At 42.7% G+C, this 12535-nt stretch overlaps 1 protein-coding gene across 1 annotated transcript in view; it reads left to right on the forward strand.

Annotated features, from left to right (window-relative positions):
• Window positions 1-247: 247 nt before the first annotated feature.
• asz1 (ankyrin repeat, SAM and basic leucine zipper domain containing 1) overlaps window positions 248-12535 on the forward strand; it is a gene marked incomplete at its 5' end in the record, with an annotated part of 112058 nt that continues 99770 nt past the window's right edge. Inside the window, 2 exons of the mRNA XM_084335088.1 lie at window positions 248-355; window positions 11115-11220. Coding sequence (XP_084191214.1) covers window positions 248-355; window positions 11115-11220 — 214 coding nt within the window. The remainder of the gene's footprint in view (window positions 356-11114; window positions 11221-12535) is intronic.

Genomic DNA, 12535 nt, shown 5'->3' on the forward strand with positions numbered 1-12535 from the left:
AACCAAACGTGTAATCAAGGCTCTAATCAACATGAATTACCCCCCTAGCTCTCTTTCCCCCTCCTTCCCCCGCTCTCTCGCCCATGAGCTCAAAATACCGGAAGTGTTGTGGTGGTCTTACGTGTCATTACATTAATTAATTGCGTCACCTTTTGGGGGTCAGGTAGTTTGGTCACGTGCGCGGGGCTCAGTCTACACGGGCTCGCGCTGCTGCTGCACTCAGTGAAGAACGTTGAACTTCATCAAGATGGGCGAAATCATCAATAACGGCTTCCCCGCAGGAGACGAAAGTGACGGCAGTAATGACGAATGGGACCTCGGACACTATAAAACAAAAACGCCCGCCGACGGAGAGGTTTGTTTTTTAATCGTTTAATTAACGTTTAAAAACGCAATCTCTTCTCGCTAATGCTAGTAGCAGCGAGGAGGGCGGAGGCGACAACACTTGGTGGCTGCTGCTCGTTAGCTTGTTAGCTTGTCCGTTGATTTAGATTTAGATTTTTTGATTGAAGTTTATTTCAAATATGCAACAACAAAAAACAAACATCATGTGTACAGATATATAGCCGTAAGCCGTTCAAATAATAAATGTATATAAAAAAAAATTAAAATAAACAAAACACAAGTCAAACTATAGTAACGCTAGTTGGCTGGGTAATGTTGGAATGCGACATTGGACACAACACGTGGTACCAAACGTGTGTAACCCCCAAGCTACCTGGAAGCTGATGGAAACAAGACTAAAGTCTTTCTCAGGTCTGCATCCTCTTAACAATTGTATGTATTGAGCTGTACTGTACTGTACCCATTCTGCAATCTGTTAATAAACTTTTCAATCAATCAATCAAAGCTATATCGAACATGATGCTTCTGAGCTGCCGCCCTGTAGAAGAAGCATCTTCAGTTAAAGCATCGATTGATTTATTGATTGAAAACTTTAATGAACAACATATTGCAGAATGGGTACAGTACAACCAATAGTCCATTCTATTATGTAGAATGGATAGAATAGAGCGTATTATGTACCCCACCTACCCACCCCCCCCCCCCCACCTAACCACCTCCAATGTACAGTTCCCCCCCCCACCCCACCTACAGTTCCCAACCACCCCACCTAACCAACCTCCAATGTACAGTTCCCCCACCCCACCTACAGTTCCCAACCACCCCACCTAACCAACCTCCAATGTACAGTCCCCCCCACCCCACCTACAGTACCCAACCACCCCACCTACCCAACATCCTCCAATGCACAGTTCCCCCCCCCACCTACAGTACCCAACCACCCCACATACTACCCAACCTCCTCCAATGTACAGTTTCTACGTCAAATGTATATACTCTCTTTTTTAGACTCTTTTGGTATCACAAACAGTACTGTATTTGTAAATCTGGTATGTCATAAATGTTATGATGAATTGAAAATGGGGGACCCTGATGTAAACAAGACGAAAGTCTTTCTCTGGTCTGCATCCCCTTAACAATTGTGTGTATTGAGCTGTACTGTATTATTGTACCCATTCTGCAATCTGTTAATAAAGTTTTCAATCAATCGTGAGATGTGGTACACGGTGGACAATACTATATAATCCATCTATATAGCAACTTATTATACTGTAGGGGTGTAACGATTCAATGTATCATGAAATCTCTTAATTTGACCACGATTCGATTAATTTCCGATCAGTTAATTCCCCCAACAATTTTGAATACACAAGTGGCTCAGGGAACTGATTCGCTCAGCATGAATGGACTATAGGTCAATAATAGGGGTGGAAATATTTGACCCCACTTCGATTAGATTACGATTCTTCAGGCAACGATTCAATATTCATTTGACCACGATTCGATGCGATTCGACCTTAGGATCGATGCATTGCGATTAGGGATGCTCGATATTGGCTTTTTTACCTATACCGATATTGTCCAACTCTTAATTTCCGATACCGATATCAACCGATACCGATATATGCAGGGTTTCCCCCCCAAAAAATGGAATAATTTCAGGTAATTAACATTACATATCTCTTGTTGTGGAATTAACACAACATTATGCATACTTTTGACAATAAATAAAATCAGAATTTGTTCTTACTTGCTTGCCTGGGTTATAGAAATTTTGAAAACGGATACCGATATTTTCCGATATCTCATTTTAATGCCGATATCGGCCGATAATATCGGTAGGCCGATAATATCGGACATCCCTAATTGCGATGCAACAATGCATTGTTAGTTTTGTTACACCCCTAGTGTGTGTAGTATAGTTATCTTGGCAGAGACTGAGGTGTGACCAGCAACCCATCCCCTATCCCCAACTCAACCTACGCACCAGACCAAACGACAAATGTAAACAAAGTGCAATACTTAGAAAGCAGGGCTCTTTTGCCTAGAGGGCGATGTTTGACGATATTACATTATTCTACCTTTAGCCATAAATCTCAAAGTATGTTACTGGTTGATACCTTTGGCACCTAGCCAGATATAAAAGTAGACTATTGTTGCATATCATCCCTCCTCTCTCCCCACATATCCTGTCACTCCACTGTGCTCTCAATAAAAGCAGAAATGCCCTATAAAGAAAAAAAGTTAACTGGTACAACATTTGTACACGTGGTGCTGTGGTCTGGGGGAAGCCAAAATAGTTCTCCTCATTGAGCTCGACCGTGCCAGGAGTTCGGGAACCGCCCAATCATGTGAGGAAGAGATCTAAGTACTCTGACGGTCTGCGGAGAAGCTGGGGTTGAAGTTGGGGTGAGAGGCTTTGTGACTAGTACGGAGTACCCATGACAGTACACGTCCTGAGGGCGGCAGGAGCAGGGCAGGAGCAGAGCTGGAGAAGGCGGTATGGCAGCTGGCAGAGGAGACTGAAAAGGAAACCTTCTGGCTACGGCTGCAAAGCAAAGACGAGTCAAACAGCCAATAACTGAGGAACGCACTGTCGATATCTGGAGGTCTGTTGGGACTTGGCGGTGCTCTTTTGTATGACAATAACAATAACCTCCACATCCCCGCAAGCTACAAATATGTGAGATTAAGGGAGGCAGGCAGGGAGGGAATATATGATGGATCAAAGAACCTGCTAGCTAATAAGCTAACTTTATCCCTGTCTGGGCTGTGAATAATAATAATAACTTTATTTGTATAGCACCTTTCATACAGGGGATTGCAGTTCAAAGTGCTTTACATCAGTAAGAAATAAAACATAAAATCAGTGTGAAACAAGCAGCAAGAGCAAAGCATAAAGTGGGATAAAATAATGCAGATCAAATCATATCAGAACCTCACGTTCCAATAGGCTTCTGTAATCTGTTACAAAACATGATAACGGTTATAGTATGCACCCAGCGGATAGTGGGGTGTAAAGATAAAAGTAAAAATAAGTCAAATAATAGATCTAACATCCCAACAGGCCACCTTGTTTATGGTTTGATTCAGTTTTTAGTAGAATGTAAAAGACATGAATGATGAAATGAGCACAAAGTGCAGACATACTATAAAATCCTCGGATATATAAAATAAAAGAGAATAAAAACATAAAAACATGGGGAATAAAACATAGATAAATAGTGCAATGTCAATCACAGAGAAATAGTACAGTATAATAGTGTAAAGTCAGTCAAATGCTTTGGTAAAGAGATTAGCCGTTTAAAAATGTCTAATGTATTGGCTTCCCTAATATTGTTGGGTAACGTGTTCCACAGTTTTGGGGCGGTTTACAAAGGCTGCATCACAGATCTTCTTTTGACTCTTTCTGGTGACCTAGGTCACCTGCATCTGATGATCGCAGTGTTCTGGCGGGTGTGTCGTTTATTAGTCAGCAATGTAGCTGGGTCCTTGTCCATTTAGAGCTTTGTATGTGAGGAGAAGCACCTTTAAAATCTAGGGATGCACCGAATGGGAAATTCTTGGCCGAAACCGATACCGAAAATAGGAAACAGTTGGCCGAAAGCCGAAAGGCCGAAAATGATTCATAGAATAGAATTTTCTTTTACCAGGGCTGTACGCTAAGCTTTTTCACTAGGGGCACACTTGCCCCTAAATGAGAAATTTAGGGGCAAATAATATTTTTTAGGGGCAAATTTTTAAATAACTATTTTACCATTATAGTAGGGCTGGGCGATATGGCCTCTAAATGATATTGCGATATGTTTTGGCCATATCACGATACACAATATATATCGCAATATTTTGACATTTCCTAAAGCACTTAAAAATGCTTGATTTAACCCTTTGATGCATACAGTCACGCCAATATGATGATTATAATAAGTCCCTGCAACATATGTTTGCATTATTAAACCATGAAGATGCTTTAAAAAATAATTTAATGAAAATGTACTAAGAGTAGTCTACTGACACACTAATAAAAAAAATTATTTACATCTAAGACTATTTATATAAAAACTCTTGGGTGCCCTTTTTTTGCACAGTACTGTGTTTTCTATCCACTTTAGCCAAACACACACACACATATATATATATATATATATATATATATATATATATATATATATATATATATATATATATATATATATATATATATATATATACTACTGTGAGAAAATAATAATTACACACAAAGGGATAATGGCTTATAGCAGACTTAATGATTTTAGAATATTTCAGATAATGAAATTAAATGTTTATCATCAACTATCCAGTTAGTATTTATACTGTCTGTAACGTTTGGCTACTTTAAATCATTGAATGTAGAGAGAGAGCGAGAGAGAGAGAGGGGGCGAGAACGCACAAGAGAGCCAGCCCCCCCCCCCCCCCCCCCCGGGTTTTGTTCTAGGTTCGCGTTTTGATCGTCTAAGCTGCCGTAGGTGATGACGTCACACTCGAATATAAACAGGAAGAGTCTAACACGGAGATGGAAAGTCACAGTGGTCGATGATATACAGAAACGAATAACTAATAAATATGAAGTTATGTTTAAACTTCTGTTGTCAAGCGTTGTCACTTGTCAATATAACCCACCCCCTTTCCTCACTTTTCCACTGTCCCTGCTTCACTCGGGACCACCAGCTAACGTTAGCCCATTGCTCGTGTCAATTAAATTGCATGTTATTAAATGTCCGCGCTGGTCTGTCTAATGAAATTACAACCGCAACATTATGTCGCCTGTACAGCCCTGGTTGTAGGCTAATGTTAGTGTAGTGAAATGCGAATGAAGGGGTGAAATCACTATTCGCAAGCTTGCGAGTAGATATAATTTTTCATTCGCACCGGCCAAATTAGGGGGCAATTTGCGACGATCTCGTCGCAGCGTACAGGCCTGTTTACCAATGTTGTTCAGCTACCTGATTATGGAAAAATATATGATTATGGCAAAACTTAACTTAAATAATAAATAATCACCTATGGGTCTTTTTGTATCACAAACAGTACTGTATTTGCAAATCTGGTATGTCATAAATGTATAGATGTAGCAGTACTGTCTATCTGTATGTCATATATGTCCTGATGAATTGAAAATGGGGGACCCTGATGTAAACAAGACGAAAGTCTTTCTCTGGTCTGAGCTGTACTGTATTGTACCCATTCTGCAATCTGTTAATAAAGTTTTCAATCAATCAATCAGAGAGAGAGAGAGAGAGAGATCTGTGCTCTACTGAGCGCACCTTTCTAGTCCCCAGATGACTTTGGCACAGTAGACGCGCGACAGACGGCGTCAATGTGAGAAACAATCCCTCCCCCTCTCGCTCTGAATAATATGCATATTAGATCACTCAGTGATTAACCGCGACGGGCATATAGTAAATAAGGATAAAGTATGTTAAAGGCGCATTTATTGGACTCGTTGCGCGCAGAGTTTACATAGAAACAGCGTGACTCCCGAGGAGATGCATTGCTCCCGAGTCCCAAGAGGAGTATCACGCAGGACTGAAGAGCTCACAGCGCGCATGTAATGAGTCCTGAATCCGCGTTTTGATGACATCATCACAACAACACGTGTTAGGTTACAGGTTGCTTCTGTTTCTGTGATATATTTTCGGTGAAAAAACTCTTACGGCCGAAAGCCGTACTTAGCAAAAGCGAAAGGCCTCTCCTCTGTCCTGATTCTCCTAGATCTATCTGCAGCCTTCGACACAGTCAACCACCAGATCCTCCTCGCGGCCCTCGCAGGAATGGGAGTGGCTGGCTGTGCGCTGACATGGTTGTCATCATACCTCAATGACCGCTCCTACCAAGTGTCATGGAGAGGGACCCTGTCGGCCACCCGCCCCCTGCGGACGGGTGTCCCCCAGGGCTCGGTTTTAGGACCCCTTCTCTTCTCCCTCTACACTAAGGGTGTGGTTACACCTTTCGTTTCATTTTCGTATCGTCGTCATGTGCGTTTCGCCGCGACGTCGTGCGCCTCGAGTCACACTTTCGTTTTTTTTCCGTTTTTGTCACCCGAGCACACTGATGTAGTACACTGCCAAAGCAGTAGGTGGCAGTAGGTGGCAAACATGAAGGCAATTTCAACCAATCAGAACTTGAATGTGCCTGCAAAGCAAATGTCAACAAGGCGGCCACCATCTTTTGCCTAGTTACCCAATGCAGCAATTCTTTTTCAGCAAAGCCTAATAAAAGTGCAATAAACAAAACGGATACATTCACTGTGTGTTCTGCCTGTCATTTGTTGATGAAACAAAACTAACATCAACACAAGTGACCACCAAGAGCGGATAGTTTAGTCTAAAAAAAGATCGGTAGCATTGTTAGCTGCATGCTAACGTCAATGGAGTATGCCATTATAACAATATAGCATTGTGGCTAGAAGCTAACGTTAGCTCACGCTACTTAGCCAGCACCAAACTGATGATATCGCGAGCTATCAGTAGTTAGATAACATTCGAGACAACGCTGTGTGTATTAAACAAAGGTGAATAGATGACTGGGCCATTTTGTTTAATGCTTGTTAAGTTGAAAGAGGAGCTCTGAGCTAACAGGGTCTGAATCCTGATAACTCACGTTAGCCAGCTGCTCATGCAATCGGTAATGCTAGCAGAATGAATGGATGTAAACTTTATTTAACATATTGCATATGGGTACAATACAATACGGCTCAATACAAACAATTGTTAAGGGAATGCAGACTGTTGTAGCTTGGACTGGGGTCCTTATAACAATAACTTGACAACACATGGTAGCTGAAGCTATTTGGGACACGGAGCTATGTCCCAAACACACACACACACACACACTGTTGTCACCGGAAGGGCACGCAGATGGTATCTACTGCGCATGGGCGTTTTCGCAACAACGGCTCCGTGCAGACTACACGCTGTTGTCTGCGCGTTTTTTAGCGTATCTCCAAAACGCAAACACAATTTAGCGTTTCAGCCGTATCCACAAAAAAACGCCAAAAAACGCATTTCTGTGTAATAGGGACATGAAACGTATTCAAAAACGTATAAAAAAACGCCACAAATACACTAGTCTAACCATGGCCTAAATCACTGGGTAACATTATCACGTCTCATGGCTTCTCCTACCACTGTTATGCCGACGATACTCAACTCTTCCTCTCCTTCCCTCCCTCAGATATCCACGTCTCTGAGCGGATCTCGGCCCGTCTGTCCGACATCTCCGCCTGGATGATGACCAACCACCTCAAACTGAACCTAAGCAAAACAGAATTGCTCCACCTGCCGGCCAAATCCTCCCCCCTGACCGACCTTTCCATCACAGTCGAGAATGCAGCTGTGACCGCGTCCCCGACCGCCAAGAACCTTGGTGTTGTCCTCGACGACCAGTTGAACTTCTCTGCTCACATCGCAGCGACAACCAGAACCTGCCGATTCCTCCTGAGCAACGTCAGAAGGATCCGCCCCTTCCTGACAAAAAAAGCCACCCAACTCCTCGTCCAATCAACAGTCATCTCCCGCCTCGACTACTGCAACGCACTGCTCGCTGGCCTCCCGGCCACTGCCACTAAGCCTCTTCAACTCATTCAGAACGCAGCGGCCCGCCTGATCTCAAACCTACCGAAGTCGGCCCATGTCACCCCACTTCTTAGGGACCTGCACTGCACGAATCCGCTTCAAGGCCCTCGACCTAGCATACCGTGCGGCAAAGGGAACTGCTCCCGCCTACCTCCGGTCAATGGTCTCTAACTACACACCCTCAAGACCCCTACGCTCTGCATCTTCTGGCCGCCTCAGACCTACTCCTATCCAAGCTCCGGGAGGGTCATCAAAGAGAAGCCGCCTATTCTCAGTCCTTGCCCCACAATGGTGGAATGAACTACCCACCCCAGTTAGGACAGCCGAAACACGTCCAATCTTTCGCCGTCGACTAAAGACGCACTAATTCAACCATTATCTGAATTAAAAAAAGAAAAAAAATCTAACCCTAACTAACCATACTGTCATGCACTTGTCCTAATAAACTAACCTACACTGTAGCACTCAACACTTTGATGAACATTGTTTTTTTTTTTTTTATCCACTTTTTCTCCCATTTTCTATATTTTCTCCCATCCCAATTTCGTATCATCCAATTCAACCCTCCCCTGTCACAGACGCTGTTTCTTGCCTCCCACAAGCCGGCTGCAATGTGGACTAAGTCATACATAGCACAAGTCCCCTCCGGTACTTGAGGTAACAGCAGTCGCATCTTTTCACCTGCGCAGCCCGATCTCTCAGTGGGAGGAGTAACGTGTGGGAGGCTCACGCTGCCCCCGACACTTCCTGATTCTACTGCGCAGGCGCACCAACCGACCTGTAGGAGTCGCTGTCCACAACGCCCGATCCCCACCCATCAGTTTCCCACCCCCTAATACGGCCAATGTGTATTAGTACGGACGACCAGCTAAACTGAAAGCAATGTGGAGCGCTGGGCTCGAACAGGCGAGCCCAGCGTCTCCAGTATTCGTGGCGAGCGCCTTGCCCACTACGCCACGTAGCCGCCCACTTTGATGAACATTGTTACTTAGCTGATAGAGTTGTGCCCCTCCTGATGGCTTGTCGTACAGAACTTGTAAGTCGCTTTGGATAAAAGCGTCAGCTAAATGACTAAATGTAAAAATGTAAGCCGAAAGGCCATTTTTGGCCGAAAACTTTCGGTTGCCGAAATTTCGGTGCATCCCTAATTAAAATCAATTCTAAAAGTTACAGGAAGCCAGTGTAGAGTAGCTAAGACAGGACTAACAGGCAAGTGATCTGTCAGATTCAATTGCATGGCCTTTTATCAAAACGTGTCGGCTCATGTGTCCTACAGACTTCATTCACAGCCGCAAACTCAGACTTCAGCTGAAAATGTGGTGTGTGTTTGGGCTGCCTTCGCCCTGGTCACGTGTTGCATAAATATTCCGCAGCAAGCCTGCCAATGTCTCTGCTTTGTGAAAGCCATGCTATACATTCCAGGAAATCAAAGCTTGTTGAATATCCTCCCGATACATCTCTGGTGCTACTGACGAGCCGATTGTGTTTGCATCCATTCTGACTAGGGGTGCACCGATATATCGGTCGGGTATCGGTATCGGCCGATAAGTGCCTTGTTGACTGCTATCGGCCTATCGGCCGATAAGCTCAAATGTGCCGATAGCAGTCGCCGATAAATACCCATCAATTTGTGTAGCGTCAAAAGGCAAAAAAAAAAAAGTTCACTCACACACACACAACGCCTGCCGTCCCCCACACACACACACAATCTACTGCATCAAAGTAACTACTTATGATTAACAAGGCATTCGTTTTGTGGCATTAGCGTTATATAGTTAGTGTTACACGGACAATAACATCAGCATATTATTATTACCCATAGCAGCAAGGCATTACTCCGAGTCCGTTCATTAGCTCGGTTCCATTCCGTTGCTCATTCCGTACCCAACTACACATTCTGCAATCTGTTAATAAAGTTTTCAACCAGACAAATGTATAGAAAGGCTTTGTTTTATTATAACATTTGTTGCAGTAAAATCATTATGTCTCATTTGGTCATGCGTGGAGCGCCGGTCGGCGGGCCGGGCAGCTAACGTAGCTACGTTATTAGGTATTAGATGCAAGACTAACGTTACTGGTGAAAATGTGATTTGCGTTGGAATACTCCTTTGTCAACTTGCTGTACTTTGCTTGCAGGTCTGCAGTCATTATTGCTGCATTAAGAATAGCCCCAACTTTAGCCAAGGTAACGTTATGGCTAAACCTTTAACAATAGTTAACGCTAGCTTTCGGTTAGCTGTTCAATGCTATTAATAACACAACTCCCCGTCAACACCCTCTCTCGGGAAGATGGCATTTAAGAAAGTATCTGCTGTTAAAATGAAGTGTTACACGTTCAATAACAAGCATATTATTTACCCGAAGATAGCAGTAAACAAGGCATTACTCCGTTAGCCCGTTCATAGCTCGGTTCCATTCCGTTGCTCATTCCGTACCCAACTACACATTCTGCAATCTGTTAATAAAGTTTTCAACCAGACAAATGTATAGAAAGGCTTTGTTTTATTATAACATTTGTTGCAGTAAAATCATTATGTCTCATTTGGTCATGCGTGGAGCGCCGGTCGGCGGGCCGGGCAGCTAACGTAGCACTAGCTACGTTAAGTGTGTTCTGCTCTCGCATTCGCAAACAGAACAATGGCGGCATGCCCGGAAGTAGAACAATTTATAAACGCTTGCCGATTGGTGGTAAGGACAGCAGGAGTGGCGTAGCGGTGTGGCGTAATTGGCCGAATCGACTGTCAATCAAAATGGGTCCATTGCATTGGTTGAAAGCTCTGGTTGAGAGAATAGTATCCCGCTGCAGGCCGCAAGAATGGTTCCATTGCATTGGTTGAAAGCTCTGGTTGAGAAAATAGTATCCCTCTGCAGGCCGCAAGACGATACTGGGAGAGAGATAGTGATACCATAAACATATTTCTTGATGTTTCCTTTTTTTAAGTAAGTAAAGAGGCCTACAAATACAAACATACACATACAAATATACAGTAGTTTCATAATTTTAAAAAAAAAAAAAATAAAAAAAAAAAAAATTTTTTTTTACAAATACTTATATACAAATATCGGTATCGGCCGATAGTGTTAGTTGAACAATCGGTATCGGTATCGCCGGCCAATTTTCATATCGGTGCATCCCTAATTCTGACTTCTCCCTCACCATATCTATGTACACAGGAGGATACTGCTGCGGTTGTGCCAGTTGCAGAGGACGATGTGTCCAAGTTGAAAAGAGCCATCAACAAGGGAGACCTCCAGGCTATGGAGCAACTCTTAGACAATGGCAAGTACTTGCAATTAAACTAATTAAATCATCTGTGCCCCCGGTATCCACCTATAGGCTAATATGTGATTATTGGGAGAATCATATAAAATGGAATTGTAAATCAAACATGTGTGTACAGATTTACATAATTTGACCCTCCTGGCCTATCCCACAGTACATTGTAGCTGTGTGTATGAAAACTGCAGGGTTTAGAGTAGGGCTGACCTTCGAATTTCTTTTGGAATTTGAAGCTTCGGGGCCGAGATTCGATTTAATTTTTTTTCATTTTTTGTATATGTTGTGGGACTTGTACAGCACTTTGTTCAACTTTGTCAGTGCTGTAAAATGTAAACCTTTTTAAATCTTAGACCAACGAAACAATTTGCTTTCATGAAATATTGTAAGCCGTCATTTGAGGCTTTATAGAAGCAGCACAATGAACAAATCTGTCAGTGCCGAGTCCGACCTCATCTTAAATAACAAACAGCATTGCTTGTTGTAGTTAACAAAGAGAGGCAGAGTTGATTTGGCAATTTTTTTTTTAAATAAAAAAAACGACCCCCCCCCCCCCCCCCATTAAAAAAAAATAATCGAACTTTATTTTCATATTTGAATCCCATGTCCATCGAACGAAGCTTCGAACTTCGAAGTATTTAAGACAGCCCTAGTTTAGAGTGTGAGGGTATACTAAAGAACAATCTGGGTTTAGAGTTGTGGAGGATAACGGAACTTGTCTCCTCCCTCTCCCCAACCCCCCAGTTTTATTGCCCCCCCCTCTCCTGTGTATAAAGAGGGTCCCCCCATGTAAATCTCTCTCTTTCTCCCAGGTCTCAACAGCTAGTTACTTTGGCAAGAGCCATTCAAGCCATATTCTCTGAGTAATTTGTATTTGATACTTTCATTTTGAATTAATAAATTGTATTAACCGGATCCACCGACTAAGTTATTACGGCTTTGATCAGCCACATAATTCATTCAGTGTGAGGGTAAACTAAAGAATAATCAGGGTTTAGAGTGTGAGGGTAAACTAAAGAATAATCAGGGTTTAGAGTGTGAGGGTAAACTAAAGAATAATCAGGGTTTAGAGTGAGGGTATACTAAAGCACAATCATGGTTTAGACTTAGTGTGAGGGTAAACTAAAGAACAATCATGGTTTAGAGTGAGTGTTGTGAAGGGCCAGATTAAACCGAATATATATATTTATTATATATATATATTTAATTGTATTTGTATATTCTCTAATATTCCCTAATAGACTATTGTATATTCCTTGTACAATATGCATTGAATATCCATTCTAGCCTACTGAACATCCCATAATAGTCTCCATTC

Source organism: Notolepis coatsorum (assembly GCF_963971535.1).
Source record: "Notolepis coatsorum genome assembly, chromosome: 18".
Classification (NCBI taxonomy): domain Eukaryota; kingdom Metazoa; phylum Chordata; class Actinopteri; order Aulopiformes; family Paralepididae; genus Notolepis; species Notolepis coatsorum.